The sequence below is a fragment of the Protomyctophum parallelum genome, assembly GCF_964188405.1.
Source record: "Protomyctophum parallelum genome assembly, chromosome: 18".
NCBI lineage: Eukaryota > Metazoa > Chordata > Actinopteri > Myctophiformes > Myctophidae > Protomyctophum > Protomyctophum parallelum.
The window spans coordinates 31,105,014-31,123,289 of NC_139716.1; the positions used below are offsets into that span (position 1 = coordinate 31,105,014).

At 47.0% G+C, this 18,276-nt stretch overlaps 1 protein-coding gene across 1 annotated transcript in view; it reads left to right on the plus strand.

Annotated features, from left to right (window-relative positions):
- The window catches only part of peli3 (pellino E3 ubiquitin protein ligase family member 3), a 39,155-nt gene extending 22,910 nt beyond the window's left edge, over nt 1-16,245 (plus strand). Inside the window, exons 5-7 of the mRNA XM_083789336.1 lie at nt 2,934-3,218; nt 12,553-12,741; nt 15,433-16,245. Of these exons, the coding sequence (XP_083645462.1) occupies nt 2,934-3,218; nt 12,553-12,741; nt 15,433-16,053 (1,095 nt within the window). The 3' untranslated portion in view covers nt 16,054-16,245. The remainder of the gene's footprint in view (nt 1-2,933; nt 3,219-12,552; nt 12,742-15,432) is intronic.
- Nucleotides 16,246-18,276: the final 2,031 nt, after the last annotated feature.

Consider the following 18,276-nt stretch of genomic DNA (forward strand, 5'->3'; position numbering starts at 1 on the left):
CAGCCCCACACACACACACACACACACACACACACACACACACACACACACACACACACACACACACACACACACACACACACACACACACACACACACACACACACACACACACACACACACACACACACACACACACACACACACACACCTACAGACAAAACACTCCGAAATGCGCAGGTGCACTCACACCCACCGACACACACACACACGCACAGGAACACACACTCCCTCACGTGCCAGCTCAACGCTTTCAGCTCTGACCTACTCTGGAAATAGAGCGCTTGAACTCAAAATAGGGGAGAGACGGCCGAGTGCCGCCTTGTTGAACCTGCTCGCATGCACTGCACACAGCTGCCACGTGCAAATACACACACACAGTCACACACACACACACACACACACACACACACACACACACACACGTACATACATGCACATGTGCTGACAGGCACTGAACATCCATGTCCTACACACATGCAGGAAAACCATTCAGGCGCATGTGCGTGCACGCACACACACACACACGTGCACGACTGCATGCACACGTGCACGACTGCACGTGCACACACACACACACACACACACAAGCCAGAAATAGTCGTGTCACCCAAAGTATCTGTCATCTAGCTCGCCCACGCCTCAACAGTGCAGAGTCATGAAAGGAGGAGGGGGTGGATGCAGGGGGTCGTAGAGGAGGAGGGGGTGGATGGGGGGGGTCCTAGAGGAGGGGGGGGGGTGGATGCTAGGGGTCGTAGAGGAGGGGGGGGGGGATGCAGGGGGTCGTAGAGGAGGAGGGGGTGGATGCAGGGGTCGTAGAGGAGGAGGGGGTGGATGCTAGGGGTCGTAGAGGAGGGGGGGTGGATGCTAGGGGTCGTAGAGGAGGAGGGGGTGGATGCAGGGGTCGTAGAGGAGGAGGGGGTGGATGCAGGGGTCGTAGAGGAGGGGGGGTGGATGCTAGGGGTCGTAGAGGAGGAGGGGGTGGATGCTAGGGGTCGTAGAGGAGGAGGGGGTGGATGCAGGGGTCGTAGAGGAGGAGGGGGTGGATGCTAGGGGTCGTAGAGGAGGAGGGGGTGGATGCAGGGGTCGTAGAGGAGGAGGGGGTGGATGCTAGGGGTCGTAGAGGAGGAGGGGTGGATGCAGGGGTCGTAGAGGAGGGGGGGTGGATGCTAGGGGTCGTAGAGGAGGAGGGGGTGGATGCTAGGGGTCGTAGAGGAGGAGGGGTGGATGCAGGGGTCGTAGAGGAGGGGGGGGGATGCAGGGGTCGTAGAGGAGGGGGGGGATGCAGGGGTCGTAGAGGAGGAGGGGGTGGATGCAGGGGTCGTAGGGGTGGATGGGGGGGGTCCTAGAGGAGGGGGGGGGGGTGGATGCAGGGGTCGTAGAGGAGGGGGGGGGGATGCAGGGGTCATAGAGGAGGAGGGGGTGGATGCAGGGGTCGTAGAGGAGGAGGGGGTGGATGGGGGGGGGGGTCCTAGAGGAGGGGGGGGTGGATGCAGGGGTCATAGAGGAGGGGGGGGGGATGCAGGGGTCATAGAGGAGAAAATAGAAGCCAGAAGGAGGAGAAGGACGGAGGAAAGGGAATGGAAGATACAGGACAAAATGAGGGAGAATATGAGTCAGACTCGACCGCTCCCAGCCGCTCTCCGGCCATCCATCTCTCTCATCCACGCGTCACATGGAGGGACCCAACTCCAGCAGACTGCAGTCTATATCTCACTGTTGATCTGCCTGCCTGCCGCCGCCCCCCAAGTGTTGATATTGATGGAAATTTTTGATTTTAGTTTTTAGTCTCTTGAATAGTTTTCATTTGGATTTAGTCACATTTCTGTCACCTGGAAATGTCTTAGTGTTAGACTAGTTTCAGTCGACTAAATATCATAAGATGCACACATGATAGAAGTAAGTGACAGATGTTTGTTAGCCAAGGTATAGCCAATATCACCAGCAACAATACATTTAAAGCAGGGTTTGGCAGCAATGCATGCTGGGTTCTGCACACTATTCACCTCTCCGCAGTATTCCAAGCCAAAACCAAAGAGGGATCATATCGCACCTTGTTGCCCATCACACAGCCAAAGCTACAGTGGGAAATCCCCTTTAACGTATTTTGTAAAAGCAGATGTCAGATCAGTTGCCCTGTCATGTTTTTTTCTTCACTGTTCTGTACTGTACTGTTACTGTACCAAAGTACTCTTTGAACAGCCCTAAAATACATTTCAATTTCTATTCCAGTGGACAAAGTACTCTTCCTCAGTGCATGAGTCAAAGTATAGAACAGATAGTCCTGGTCAAAGATTAGAATACTCAACTACAAGTGAAAGCTGCTCTGTTAAATGTTGTATTTGAGTTAAAGTACAGGAGTACTTGCTAAAAGAAAACACTTAAGTGTCAGGCTTCTATCCCAGGACCCAAAATGCAGAATTCAAGTCTTTACTTGGTAAAAGTAGAACTCACCTCAGGTACACCTTACAAGGCATGAAATAATGAATACACAAGGCAGAGCAAACTGATAAACCAACAACCACATGAGAGCATCAAGGGCTATATATAGACTAGGTTCATTAGGGAGCAGGTGAGAGCATCAAGGGCTATATATAGACTAGGTTCATTAGGGAGCAGGTGAGAGCATCAAGGGCTATATTCATTAGGGAGCAGGTGAGGTGAGACGCACAGGTGGGCCCAGGTAGTCATCAGGGCAGTGGATGAGTGGGTGTGGCACAGACCGTGGCCAGGGCTGTGACACTTCAAGTATTCAAAAGTGCATGCCTTTATACAAATACTAAAGTATCAATGCAAATCACATATCAATGCATTTAAGCATTCAAATTGAGACACTTTCCAAACCACTGTTCTATATTCTCTTCTATTGTAATCCCACGCAGTCTATTGACTTCAGCCTCCCTCTGCTTCCCCCCCCCCCCCCCCCCATGCAGATTGGCCGGTCAACAGAGAGCATGATAGACTTCGTGGTGACGGACACAGCGGGCAGCGGAGGTGGCAGCGGCGGTGGCGGTGGTGGTGGTGGCAGCGGGCAGGGCCAGGGGGGGGCAGTGGGCGACGGCGTAGGAGGAGGAGGAGGGGGCGGCGGTGGGGGGGGCCAGTCGGCCCAGAGCACCATCTCCCGCTACGCCTGTCGGATCATGTGCGAGCGCACCGCCCCGTTCACCGCCCGCATCTACGCCGCCGGCTTCGACTCCTCCAAGAACATCTTCCTGGGGGTGAGTGACTACTAACTGTCCACCAGTGGTGGAAAGTAACTAAGTACATTTACTTAACCCATTCTGACCTGGGAACGATTCTATAAAATGTCTTCTAAATCCTGACTGTTTTCTTGAAAAAGCTGTTTTTCTATGTCAGTCGATCTCAAACACTTTCATGTCACTTTTCACGATTCTTAAAAAATAGCAGACCTATACAAGCTCGTATGAGCTTGTAGGTCTGCTATTTTTCAATAGCTAAAGCATAACATAATGCTTACACCAAAAGGGGTTCCCGCCCAGAATGGGTTAAGTACAATTTTGAGGTATTTATACTTTACTTGAGTATATCAAATGTTCTATACTCCACTACATCTCAGAGCCGACGTTTTTACCTTTACTCCACTACTTGCGACGCATTGTGAGCTTGTAGATCGACTATTTTCAAAAGATTTTGAAGCGCCCCTCAAAAAGGAGATGACCAAGAATAGACAATAGTGGTTACAACTAGAATGTGTCAACTCAAAACCCAATATATTGCTGGACATAGTATGGACAATGAGCGACATTGTGTACAATTAGTTAGAGGACAGTCACTGTGTGTGACTATGATGTGAATTCCTGGATATGAAATGTTCATGGTCCCATTATTTCTTATAGTGTACTGACATAACATGATCACGCTATGTTGTAACGTATGTATGTAATAACGGTTACACCAAGAGAGCAACATTTTCCAGATTTCTTGATTTGAAAGAGAAATAATGCGACTCCCTCTGCTCTTTCTTTAGATTCTGCAGTTTCTCGCATCTGTGTTTTTTTTCTTTATCGAGTGTCTTGTCAGGTTGATTGTTATTTGGAGTGCTTTAACTGTGCACACTCCCTCGCGGAGAGTTGTTTCCTCTGCTACTCTGAACTATGGTGCATTGATTTGAAAGAGAATTATAATGCAGATAAATGACACGCTGGGATATCAAAGGGTGGAGTTTATGAATGGTTTAGTCTAATCAAGGCAACTGTATTTGTGTAGCGCGGCGCTCTATAGAAGTTATCTCAAGGGACTTTTCATGTGGAGTACTGTGGAGCAGTGGTTCTCAAAGTGGGGTCTGGGGACTGATGGATAGTCAGGAATAGGAACCAAATGGACACTGAATGTGGCTGCAACTCTGAGAGTGTACAAATGGAACCAGATGGACCCGATTTGTACACTTATGTACAAACTTATGTACAGTTATGGTGGTATGTGGTCTAACAGCAGGGGTTCTCAAAGTGGCGTCCGGGGACCCCCAGGGCCCTATATAGTAATCAGCTATTTAAAAATAAATGTTGACATTCTTTGAAAATGTTAGAATATCTGTTGACGTTTTTAACACCACAAATCTTGTATGGGGTCCTTGGCACAAAATCTTTTAACCCATTCTGACCTGAGATCAGATTCATACGAGGTTTCCGCCGGACACACACTGGTCTGATGAACCCATTCTGACCTGAGATCAGATTCTAAAAATGTCAGTCGCTCTTCGATTTTTCAAAAATAGCAGACCTACAAGCTCGTATCGCGCCACTCGGTGGCGCGATATGAGCTTGTAGATCTGCTATTTTTAAATAGCTAAAGCATAACATGATGCTGACACCAAAATGGGTGCCCGGTCAGAATGGGTTAAAGATGGCCGGGGTCCGACAAAACCGACGAAACTCCCGTAACTCACTACAATGACTACATCCCTTAGCCTGGAGTGGACGATTGATCTGCAATTGGCTGGGTATAGTTGTTAGGCCGTCCAAGGATACACCTACTGTATATCCCATAGCCCGGAGGGATGATTGCGCAATATTTAAAGAGTCAGTAGACTCTCTAATCCTACAACGGTGTCACTTGACACGCCGCTTGGCGAATTATACTGTAAATCAAAGCATAAATTAGGTTTAAGACAAGGCATAGATTAGGTTTAGGAGAAGAGAAGGTATAGTTTAAGTTTAAAACAAAGTATAAATTAGGCTTACGCAGGAGGCAGTGTTGGGGATTTAGCCACGAGGAAATGCAAAGGCAAGCTCACAACACGTCACGCTGCGACACGTTGTGAGCTTGTAGATCTGCTATTGTCAATTTGCCAGAGCGCAACCAGGCATAGAATGACTTCTTCTCCTCTAACATTTTAGTCTAGTTTTTATCCGTTGACGAAATTGTCAGTATACTCCTAGTTTTTTAGTCACCGTGGCTTAGTTCTCATTTAGTTTCCGTTTAGTTTTCGCCAGTGAAAAGAGGTATTCAACGGACATTTCTTGTCATAGTTTTAGTCGACAGAATCAACAGTGCCTGCGTCACTCGCTCGCCGTCTGGAAGGACCTTCAGTCATGTGTGCATGTTATTTCCTGGCAGTAGTCTGTTGGCAGACATATCAGAGACAGCCTTGTCAATGTTTCTTATCTAATATTGTCAAGGTTCAAGGGTTCAATGGGTACTTTATTGTCTTGTGTACAGGTACCTAAAAGTCAAACCAATTTTCGTTTGGTTTCCTTCAGACAATGCAGCAACATAGGAAATAACAGCAACAAAAACATTTTTTGCACATAGTAATCTTTGTAAATTGTATGCAGCACAGCATTTTTTCCAGTATCTGCCACCTAACTTAATGTAAACACCTTCACAGTATATCTAGGCCTATATACAGCAATTAGATAGGAACAGCTCAAGCATATTAGTGTGCAAGAAAAGGACAGGAGATGCCCTTCTTTATTTGAGCGGTGCAGCCACTCAAAGGAACAGAAATGTGTGTCCCTTTGTCGGTCTGTCTGTTCAGAGTACAAACAGGTGACAACGTGGCGCTGTTGAGCTTCACACTGTGCACAGGTGCATGATGGGAAGCTGAGCACAGTGCAGTACATACTACGGTGTAGCATCGACAACTACCAAATACCAATAGTCCGACAACAAATAGTCCAACAACGAATTGTCCGACAGCAATTAGTCAGACAACCGACAGTCCCACTATTCCAATAGTCCCACAACCAATAGTCCGACAGCCAATACAATAGTCCGACAGCCAATACAATAGTCCGACAGCCAATACAATAGTCCGACAGCCAATACAATAGTCCGACAGCCAATACAATAGTCCGACAGCCAATAGTCCGACAGCCAATACAATAGTCCGACAGTCAATACAATAGTCCGACAGCCAATAGTCCGACAGCCAATACAATAGTCCGACAGCCAATACAATAGTCCGACAGCCAATAGTCCGACAGTCAATACAATAGTCCGACAGCCAATACAATAGTCCGACAGCCAATAGTCCGACAGCCAATACAATAGTCCGACAGTCAATACAATAGTCCGACAGCCAATACAATAGTCCGACAGCCAATACAATAGTCTGACAGTCAATACAATAGTCCGACAGCCAATACAATAGTCCGACAGTCAATACAATAGTCCGACAGCCAATAGTCCGACAGCCAATACAATAGTCCGACAGCCAATACAATAGTCCGACAGCCAATACAATAGTCCGACAGCCAATACAATAGTCCGACAGCCAATACAATAGTCCGACAGTCAATACAATAGTCCGACAGTCAATACAATAGTCCGACAGCCAATAAAATAGTCCGACAGCCAATACAATAGTCCGACAGCCAATAGTCAGATAGCCAATAGTCAGATAGCCAATAGTCCAACAGCCAATAGTCAGATAGCCAATAGTCAGATAGCCAATAGTCAGATAGCCAATAGTCAGATAGCCAATAGTCCAACAGCCAATAGTCAGATAGCCAATAGTCAGATAGCCAATAGTCCAACAGCCAATAGTCCGACAACCAACAGTCCCACTACTCCAATAGTCCGACAACCAATAGTCCGACACCCCAACAGCACCACTCAGTTCAGACAGGTCTGATCTTTACCTTTACAACAAATAGATTGCAGACAAACTTACAAATACTTTGGAAACCAATCATACCACCCCATACGAATGACCACCCTAAAGTCTTTGCATTGGTTATGCAATGCAGTTATTAAACAAAAAATGATTACATAGTGATATTTGTCAGGTGAAAGAAGCGCTGTCTCTGTCTCTGTTGTGTTCTTGTCTCTGTTGTGTGTGTGTGTGTGTGTCCCCCCCCCCCCGTCTGTCTGTCCATGCAGTTAGCTAGCAGTTGTTGTCGCTTTGAGTTGCGTAGACGTGGAGTGGCTGGCTGGCTGCGGTGTGGTGCGGAAAGCAGCCCTTCCACGGTGCGGACCCGATGATGTGTGCGTGTGTGTGCATGGATGCCGTGTCCTATTGGCCAGAGGAGGCAGCCAATCAGGCTAGGCCGTCAGTATGACTAGTGCTAGAAAAGTCGTCTAGTTTTCAGGAGCTTTCATTGGTCAGGTGGTTTCACCTGAACTGTTCTCACACAGTTTTAGCTACTACTATTTAGATGTCACCAGACATATTGGTATATGGCAGAGAGCTGTGAGCAGCTATGTGAGACTTGTAGCCATGGAAGTAGGGAGCACAATGCAGCTCTCTTTTGCTCTAGTCCACTACAGCAGTGGTTATCAAAGTGGGGTCCTGTGAGGGGGGTTCCAGGGTGTCCCCAGCAAAGTTTTAACCCCATTATCCATATTTTAACCCATTTTGACCTGGGAACGATTCTACAAATGTCTTCTAAATCCTGACAGTTTTCGGGAAAAAGCTATGTTTCTATGTCAGTCGTTCTTCGATTTTTCAAAAATAGCAGACCTACAAGCTCGTAGCGCGCCACTCGGTGGCGCACTATGAGCTTGTAGATCTGCTATTTTTCAATAGCTAAAGCGCAACATAATGCTAACACCAAAAGGGGTTTCCGCCCCAAAATGGGTTAAACATTGGCTATTCAAAATACAAAATAGCAGATATACGTCTGCTATTATAGAACAATCTTGACAGTGTTTGAAAAAGTTGCAATAATGTATATTATTACAAATAATGAGAACCAGTCTGAGAACCACAGAAATCATTGTGTTGTTGTTGTACCTTCCGTTGTACCTGTCTGGAGGGGTGCCCAGCCACACAGCGGCAACAAGGAGCTGTCTCTATTCTAGTCTTTGTGAGAGGAATAATGCTATCAGGGCCAATTAACAAAAGGGAACAGGTCTTACAGGCAGATGGGTGGGCGGATAGAAGAAGGGTTGATTGTCAAACACTCGCCATATCGTCGCTATCTGGCTCGTAATCTCCATAAATCAGTGGTTTTCGATATCAAGGCCCCATGGGCCGATTCATATCAAGGCCCATTATTCATTTGGAATTTGAGCCACGGACCACCGTTTGATGAGATTTATTCTCTCGGACAGACGCAAAACTTAAATATTGTGTTGTAGTTGGGATATAATTTTGTCCACAATTCCATGCTATATTGACGTTGGCGCCATTAGGAGAGATAACAGGCAAACGTTGATCAAAATAACAATTCGTCTATGTTCTCAAATTGTGTGGACTTCTTGCAAAGTAATGCAGATGTCTAACAATGATGTAACTCTTGAGAGCGTGAAATGAGTTAAATGAGAGTTAAATTAACATTGATTTTGTAATATAAATTGCTTGTCTCAGAGATAGAAATGCCATTACACAGGCTGAGAATAACTGCTAGAGCCATACAGATCTTCTCTCATGGGGGTCCCGGGCATATCTTTTCAAATGGCGGTCCACAGGCTTATTAGTGTCAATTTGGGGGTCCTTGACATGAAAAGGTTTTGGGAACCACCGAACTAACCCATTTAGGCCCGACGTCGAAAAATAAATAAAAAGTCTTCTGAAAGAATATTATATTCAAAGATCTGTGGCCACATTTTCACGATTTTTCTAAACATAGCAGACCTACGAGCTCGTAGAGCGCCACTTGGTGGCGCGCTACGAGCTTGTAGATCTGCTATTTTTCAATAGCTAAAGCATAACATAATGCTTTTAGTTAAAACACCAAAAGGGGTTCCCGTCCAGAATGGGGCTAAAATAAGTAATAACTCCACACTGGATCCATTGGAGCAACAACAAGTGTCCTGGAGGACACACACACACACCAAGTGTGACAGCGGCCATAATATCCGCCTGGTGTAAAAAACAGTAGAGGCTTTACGGTCAGCGGTGATAAGATCGCGTGGCCGTGGGCTTATAGACAGACAATACGCAGCAGGAAGATAAACAAAACGGCACACAGAGAAACACAAAGCAGATGGGAGAGGATGATAATTGTATCCATATGGGGATTATAGAGTCGCAGTTGATGATCGTATACGCCAGTGCTACTAATGAGGCTTTTAGTGTGCGCGCGTCTGTGTGTGCGTGCGCGCGTGTGTGCACGCACGCACGCAAGCTGCATCAAGTGTACATTACCACATTTGCCTTTGTGCTCCATAAATAAATATATACACCCGCTACAATAATCTCGGCCAACAATGGCAGCCGTTGTACTGTGCAGAGAGCCCAGGGGCAGGCTTTATTATTAAAGGACCATTTTTATACTTATTATTATAGGCCTATACTTGCGCACCGGTGTCGTGCACCAAAAAAAAAATGCGCGGCTACAAAATTGGCAAACGCACAGTTGTGAGCTTGTAGATCGGGCCATTTTCGGTGAGCGACCAAGTGTAAATCGAGCATTACTCATTGACATGATACGATTTTTTATCCATTCTGGCTGAGAGAGGTACTTTGACTCCCAACGCACTCCCTCCCTCCCTCCCTCCCCTCCGGCATGAAGTATAGATTGAGCTGGGGATGGATGCACATTGAGGTGAACTCGGGGTGGAAAATGCGCAGGGGAGAGCTGGCACTGGCCTGGGACAGAGAGGACGACATGCCCCTGCGAAGGAGGAGTGGCGCTGCATGGGGGAGCTGGGGGAGAGAGGCACTGTTGCAGTGTTGATTTATAGACAGCTAATAAGATTTTGGTCGACGAACATCTACAGTTGATTTAGTCGACTGAAATGTATTTTGACGGGGCCTTGATGATGCCTTTGGGGCCTTTTCGTCAGTGGAAAAAAAAGGTAGTCTCAACGAACAGTTTTCGTCATAGTATTAGTCGACAAAATCGATAGTGGACGGCATCCGGGAGACGGCGTTCTTTGTCAACGGGTCGTGCGTACGGTCTCACCTCTTGGTCGCACCCGTTTCTAACCCATTCTGGGCGGGAACCCCTTTTGGTGTTAGCATTATGTTATGCTTTAGCTATTGAAAAATAGCAGATCTACAAGCTCATAGCGCGCCACCGAGTGGCGCGCTACGAGCTTGTAGGTCTGCTATTTTTGAAAAATCGAAGAAGAACGATTAGAATAGAAACATAGATTTTTCAGAAAACTGTCAGGATGTAGAAGAATTTTTTTAGAATCTGATCTCAGGTCAGAATGGGTTGAGCTATAGAGAGTAGAGACGACAGTATGGGTGCTCCGAAAGCATTTGCCGTTCCAATAAAAAACAGGAAGCTCCATAATAAAGCGCTCTGCCAAGTGCCACACAGTGACCAGTAATAAAATATGTTCCGGTGCTCAGCAGTATTCCCTGAAGAGGGGGTGGGGTGGGGCTGGGGGGTAGTTTCAGGGGGAGATACTGCAAAGAGGGTGAAAAAACGACAACAAATGAAGAAGGCAGATGGAATGACATCACCACCGCCGCCATGAGTACATCCACTAATGTCACACGGTCGTCTGGAGGTGGGTGGGGGGAGGGGTGTCGGCGTAGGGCCGGGGGGGAATAAGCCGTTTAATCTCGCTCGTGTACAGTACAGAGGTTAAGTGAGCAATCGAGAAGCAGGTTTTGTTTTTCTTATATATATATATATATATATATCAATGAATCAACACGAAAAAGATAAGTCGAATAGTCTAGAGTATCCACTTAACCCTGTGTTATATTTCATGTACAATCGGTCGTGTGCGAAAATAAGGAAAATATATGTTTTTGTGCTGTTTTCTTTGTCTTAACCCATTCTGGGCGGGAACCCCTTTTGGTGTTAGCATCACGTTATGCTTTAGCTATTGAAAAACAGCAGATCCACAAGCTCATAGCACGCCACCGAGTGGCGCGCTACGAGCTTGTAGGTCTGCTATTTTTGAAAAATCAAAGAACGACTGACATAGAAACATAGCTTTTTCAGAAAACTGTCAGGATGTAGAAGACATTTTTAGGGTTAATTATTTTTAATAAAAATCGTACATGAACCGTAAACGTTTGAAACGGTCGCGATATATCAGCCTTCGTGTCCGAGGAGTCAAAAAACCCAGTCGGAAAAACCAACGAAGCACCTATAATAGAGCTCTCACGACAACGTGACATAATCGCATGCATCATTCACGACCCCCCCCCCCCTCCCCCCAGCCCCCATCATAACTAGGACAGACAAGACAAACAGAGCGGTGAGGTGCACTGGCCAAAGCAACAAGCTGCTCTCCTCACGCTACAGCACAGTAGCATCATCACTGCCACTTGTGTAACTGGTCTCAGACAGTCAGGGCCACAGGAAGAGAGAGAGAGATAATGGCGACACGTGGTTGTCGGCAAGGACTAGGCAGGCCTGGCTGAATAATCACCCCCCCCCCCACCCCACCCAGGATGCCTCTCCTCTCTAGCTCGACTGGCACGACAGGGAGCGTCCTTGGCAAGAACGCAGAGTCAGGCTGAGAGGGCTACTGTAGGAGTGAAGGTGGAGAGAATGAGAGACAGAGACAGACAGAGAGAGAGAGAGAGGACAGCTTTATTTAATGTTTGGTTTATCGGTTTTAGTTTGTTTAGAGTGTTTTCTGTCTTATAATTCATGTACTGTGTTTAATGTTTGGTTTATCGGTTTTAGTTTGTTTAGAGTGTTTTCTGTCTTATAATTCATGTACTGTGCTTAATTCGACGTCGCTGTATGTGAATGTCAACTCATTTATGTTGATAATTGTATTGCATCTACCGGTATCTAGCATTGTATTGTAATAATCACCTGTATTGTATTGTATCTGAGAGAGAGAGAGAGAGAGAGAGAGAGAAGTGATTGCGAGGGTGAATAGGTGTTCTTGTTAGGTGCGGTGACAGTACTGAATTCCATATTTATCTGCAACTATAAAATGGAACGATGAGAGTGGGTTGAGTGTGGACTGGAAATGCGTGCGAGCGTTGCTTTGCATTCCTCAGTCGCTATATACACAGTATATATATATATACAGTATATATATATAGTAGGCATTGTCTAAATATAGCCGCACCGGCTGAAAAGCAACGCTGGCTGTTTTTCTAGCCTCTCTCCTCCTCCACCCACCAACAACGCAGCAATCTGTCTCTATGCATTCTCCCCTAACCTTGGTGTCTTGTCTCTCTGTGTGCGTGCGCGTGCGTGTGTGCGGCCCTTTTCTCAGGAGCGGGCTGCCAAATGGAGGACGTCGGACGGCCTAATGGACGGCCTGACCACCAACGGCGTGCTCGTGATGCACCCGGCGGGGGAGTTTGTGTCGGAGCCGGCGCCCGGCGTGTGGCGGGAGATCTCCGTGTGCGGGAACGTCTTCGCGCTGCGGGAGACGCGCTCGGCTCAGCAGAGGGGAAAATTGGTAAGACGGAGAGGTAGCAGAGGATGTGGGAGAGAGAGAGAGAGTGAGTGTGAGTGAGGACAGGACTCCAGGGTCTGATGGTTAGTTTTTTTTCCCTGGGAGGGGTTTTCTTACCTTTTTTTTTTTAATATATTTTTTATCCCACGATTTTGTAACCCATTTTACACCCCTGTGTCAATCATCTAATGTGATCCTGGGCTCTACACACCCTCCACCAACCTAGTCCCCATATATGGGGGACAAGGGGAGAGCAACGGACTTGAACTCATGCTTCCTTCATGCCTGAGTGTCCAAGTTGCTCCTTTACACCTGACAGGGGGGAGTTTCCCTGGTTGGACGTAGCGCGTGGAAGGAACACGTTATTCCGACCAGTTCCTTTCCCCTCCATCAGGCGCCCCGGCTGGCCAGGGGGAGGCAGTTTAGTGACCAGGATTACTGCATGTTTTTTGTGAGGGTATCTACCCTAGGGGACACGGGGAGAACATGCAAACTCCACACAGAAAGGCACGACATGACCCCAGAGTGTCATGGATAGATCTCTATATGATAGGGATACTACTATATACAGAGAGGGAGTTGGCTCAGGCAATTAGATTAGGATTAGGTTCAAACTAGAAATTAGGTTGGAGTAGTATAGCTGGAAAAAAGCAGTAATGGATGTGTATTAACCCATTTTGACCTGAGGTCAGATTCTAAAAATGTCTTCTATGTCCTGACAGTTTTCTGAAAAAGCTATGTTTCTGTGTCAGTGGTTCTTCGATTTTTTTCAAAAATAGCAGACCTACAATATCAACAGATTCGGACTCCAAGGACTTGATTAATCAGGTTACATATATATGTGAATAGACCGTAAAAAGAATACCTTGATCTGCAAAAAAACAGTTTCACTGTCCTATGAAAGAAGTATTCGATTGCACATATCCCTACCTAGCTGAACATGATGCAGAAATCCTTCTGGAGGGGTGGTAGGGGGTGATTGATGTTTCCTGGAAGATTGTCTGCAATAGAGCAAGATGGCCACAGTGCCATCAAGTGGTGGCTGGGGACAGTAACCAAGCAGCGCAGAGTTCATCAAACCATAGTCAGTCAGTGGTGCTTCTCAAAGTGGGGTCAATAGGCCTATCTCACAGCCCTTCCTTTTCTGAGCTAATGCTGTTGACGTGACGTCACTCCATAGACATTACATGTTAAAAGACCTACATTCAGAAGCCATAAACAACGCTTTTTCTGAAGGTAAACTTTATTCTATTTGTGTTAGCTGTCTTACCATCTGGTTTTCTTCATAATAATATTGGTCTTTTACATTATAACATTTGGAAACGGCCTTAAATGGTGCAGAGAAAGCCGGTATAGGGATGTAGCTCTGGTCCATGAGTAAGGCTATGGACCAGAGCTACATCCCTACCGGCTTTCTCTGCACCATTTAAGGCCGTGGAAAGGGGGCGGGGAATGGCTGTGAGATAGGTGTATTCAGCAAAAGCTAAGGTATGGCAAGGTCACGGTTATGTGCGGTTTCATTGCCTCTTTTTTGGCCTATTTTCCTCCATGTGCACTTATTTTCCTCTTTTTAAGTGCTATGACATTTCCAACATTCATCAAGAATACACATTCACACTTCAACCTTTGCAATGCGTTTTCCAACAGAGCACATTAGCCACAATGGTACCAACGCACATCATGCTCACAACACAAGCCACAACCAACAATAGTCCCCAATGAACAAGCGGCGGCACTTCCTAGCCTCGGTCCCAGGCTTACTTATCTGCGAAAAGAAAAGCCTGGTCACAACGTAAGGCAGAGAAGCTATCGGCGGATGTATCCTCTGGGAACATCCGTCAGATGTATTTCCCCCCCGGATACGATATTTTCCCGACCAATCACAACACTAAAAGCATCATCCTTGGGCGATACTTCCGCTAAAACCCAGCAACTTCCGCTGATAGTCTTTTCAGCGTATAGGTCTTGCTCAGGGTGAGCACTTCCAACTGTGTTCAAAGTCATACAAAATACATATAGAAATAACCTGCAATGCAATTGTATTCCTCACCGCTTCTGATGGCTGTGATGTGCTGCTGTGTGAGCTGTCACTCAAACATTTAAACCCGCCAATGTGGATTCAATCAGAGTCAAAAGAGGGGAAACATAAAGTCCAAATGTTGTGATGACTTGATCCATTGTCCATTTAATTAACCCCAAAACACCACATTCAAATCCGCTTCCTTTTCCTACCATTTGTCAAGATTATAGGGTATAAGTGTTGAGAATATAACACCTAATACCTTGTGAAAGCGTAAGTTGTTGTTCAAATTTGCAAAAATTTGCATTTGTAGTTATTTTTACTGTAATCTAACAGAATAATCAACGCGGATAGAAAAAGAGATAATAATTAACCCATTCTGGACGGGTACCCCTTTTGGTGTTTTAACTAAGCACTATGTTATACTTTAGCTATTGAAAAATAGCAGATCTACAAGCTCATAGCGCACCACCGAGTGGCGCGCTACGAGCTTGTAGGTCTGCTTTTTTTTCTTTTTCGTGCGGCACAAATCTTTGAAAATATATATTCTTTCAGAAGACGGGTTAATCATTATTTCCGAGCAATGAAACCATATTCTCTCTGTTCTCTCCTCCCTTCCCCTCTCTGCGTTTCATCTTCTTCTCATGGTTCCTCTCATCTTCCTCCCTCCCCAGGTGGATAACGAGTCAAACACCCTTCAGGACGGCTCCCTGATTGATCTGTGCGGCGCGACCCTCCTGTGGAGGACCCCCGCCGGCCTGCGCCGCACGCCCACCCTCAAGCAGCTGGAGTCGCTGCGCCAGGAGCTGAACGCCGCGCGGCCCCAGTGCCCCGTGGGCTTCAACACGCTGGCCTTCCCCAGCCTGGCGCAGCGCGAGATCGTCGACAAGAAGCAGCCCTGGGTGTACGTGAACTGTGGCCACGTGCACGGCTACCACAACTGGGGCTATCGCAAGGAGAAGGGTCCCACCGCCGGCGGGCCCGGGGGTACAGGTACGGCCCCGGCCAGCAGCACGACGACGGGGGAACGGGAGTGCCCCATGTGCCGGCGCGTGGGCCCCTACGTGCCCCTGTGGCTGGGCTGCGAGGGCGGCCTGTACCTGGACGCGGGCCCACCCACGCACGCCTTCTGCCCCTGTGGCCACGTGTGCTCCGAAAAGACAGTGGTGGGCTGGAGCCAGATCCCGCTGCCCCACGGGACGCACGCCTTCCACGCCGCCTGCCCCTTCTGTGGCACCTGGCTCACCGGGGAGCAGGGCCACATCAAACTCATCTTCCAGGGCCCGGTCGACTGATATGAGGCCCAGAGCCCCTGGTTGGTGGAGGTTGTGGAGGAACTGCTGCTGACAATGGATTGGTCTTTGAGGGAGAGAGAGAAAAAACTCCACATGGAAACACAAAAGGACCAATACAAGAATGGGGAAAAGAGGAACACAATAAGGATGGATAAGGGAGACTTAAAACGTGAGCTGTTATGGAGAAGATGTAAATAAATTGTCCTGAAATGAAATTTGCGTGTTTGGTTGATCTTTAGAGGAGGTACAAAAATAATTGTATAGCCTTGCACAAGCCTCCACATTCTAACAGTAGAGCTGTTTCGGGGGACTTTCCAAGGATACCATTGTTTATATATTTTTAAAGTATTTTAACCATTTACTCTCTAATAGTCTCTATACCTAAGTTAGGGATGTAGGGTTCATGTGGTATTTGTCTCACATTGTCACAGGAGCCGAACCAGCCCCTTCCCCCTTTCCTGCAGGTGCTAGCCACATGAAACATTCCCTCTGGGAATAGCTCCTTCTGCTCAGTGTGTGTGTGTGTGTGTGTGTGTGTGTGTGTGTTTATGTGCAGGCTACAGCAGGGCTAGCTATAGACCCCTAAGGAGTGTCTGTGCAGCCAAGCCAGCAGTCTGCAGCAGCACCACCACCACCACCATCACGCTATAAATAACTCAAGGTCACCAATACTCGCCTGCCTCGCCGCTAGGAGAGCAGAGGGAGGGAGGGAGGGAGGTGGACGGTTAGAGTGCACGTGTGTACAGTAGATGCAGAGGAAGGCAGAGAGAGAGAGAGAGAGATGAAGGGTAGATTTGCTATGAGGACAGCTGAACACAGGTCAGGTCGACGTGAAGCCTCGTTCAGAGACGAGACCATTATAGAGCCCGATTTGTACTTTGTCATACGGCGGCATATTCCGATCTACGAGCTCTCGACGCGCCGTGACATGACGTGAGCTAGTAGATCGGCTTTTTTTTTGGGCTACTGTAGCAACGCCATCGTACACGACCGGGCACAAATTAAACATTGGAACGTTGCGGAGGAAAGTTTCTGCTGGTCGGAATTACCCTTGAGAGAATTAGCCGCATTTTTGACTGACAGATCGATGCAAATGCCATGCTAATGCATTGTAGATCAGTTTATAATCCAATGCCTGTCACATTTAACATTAACAAACACCACAGAACAGTGTTTCCTTGGCCAGCCCTGTGTGTACCAAGGCCACACACAAAAGATAAGTTCACTCTGTTGATGCAGATACCCATGGCGGGCCAAGATAATAGAGCAGATATTTCTCTGGTTATTTATCTTGCTGCAGACTCTATGCAGAAGGCAGGCTGCAGCATAAGCACTCTGCCTGCAGTGTTTTTATATCGGCTCGCTTCCAAAAGCAGACCCTGCACATTCCTGGCCACAAGCACAAACGCTCCCGCTACGCCATTATTCACCGCAAATCACCCCCCAGTCTATTGAAATTAGGATATTTCCATTCAATACATTATGCATTTGATGCATTGTGAGTGCGGCGCACCTCTTGGGCTGATCCTTTCAGGGCGCATGTTTATTTATGGGTCCGCAGGGAGAGGCAGAGATACAAATCAAGGGCACCCACTATGTGGCTGACAGGCCAGCAAAGATGATACTGAGAGTTGTGCATATGTCCCCTGGTGAATGGTGATGGAGGCAGGGGAGCTACTGGCCTCCTGTGGGCATCCCTTCACAACCTTCTGTCTGTCTCTGAGAGAGAGAGAGAGAGAGAGCGCTAGGGCTGGACAACATGGGACAAAATCTAAGACATTTTTGACCAAATACCTTTGATAGAGGTTTTGACTTCAACTGTAAAAATGTCTGAAATGGGGCTTGAGTGATTAGAACCAGTGAGAAAGATTTTGCCGTATCACTATACAAAAAAATTCCAGGCTATATCTATGTCTCATTATCACATCATCAATTTAGGCTAATATAAGTCCTGGTGTGGGCATTAAAGTCAAAATCACACTCATGTGAAGTGAGGGGCACAGTGAGGGCAGCATTTATATCAGCCAGATGACATCTTCATTTACTGCCCTAAAACAAACATTAAAGTGCGTAGACTTGGCTGGCATAAAATTACATAACTGCCCCTGAACAAACATTAAAGTCCATAGACTATAGGCTGGGGACAGGGAATTTATAATTAGGCTCCAAACAAACATTAAAAAACTCCATAGACTTATATATCAGAAAGCCATGCATTGGGGG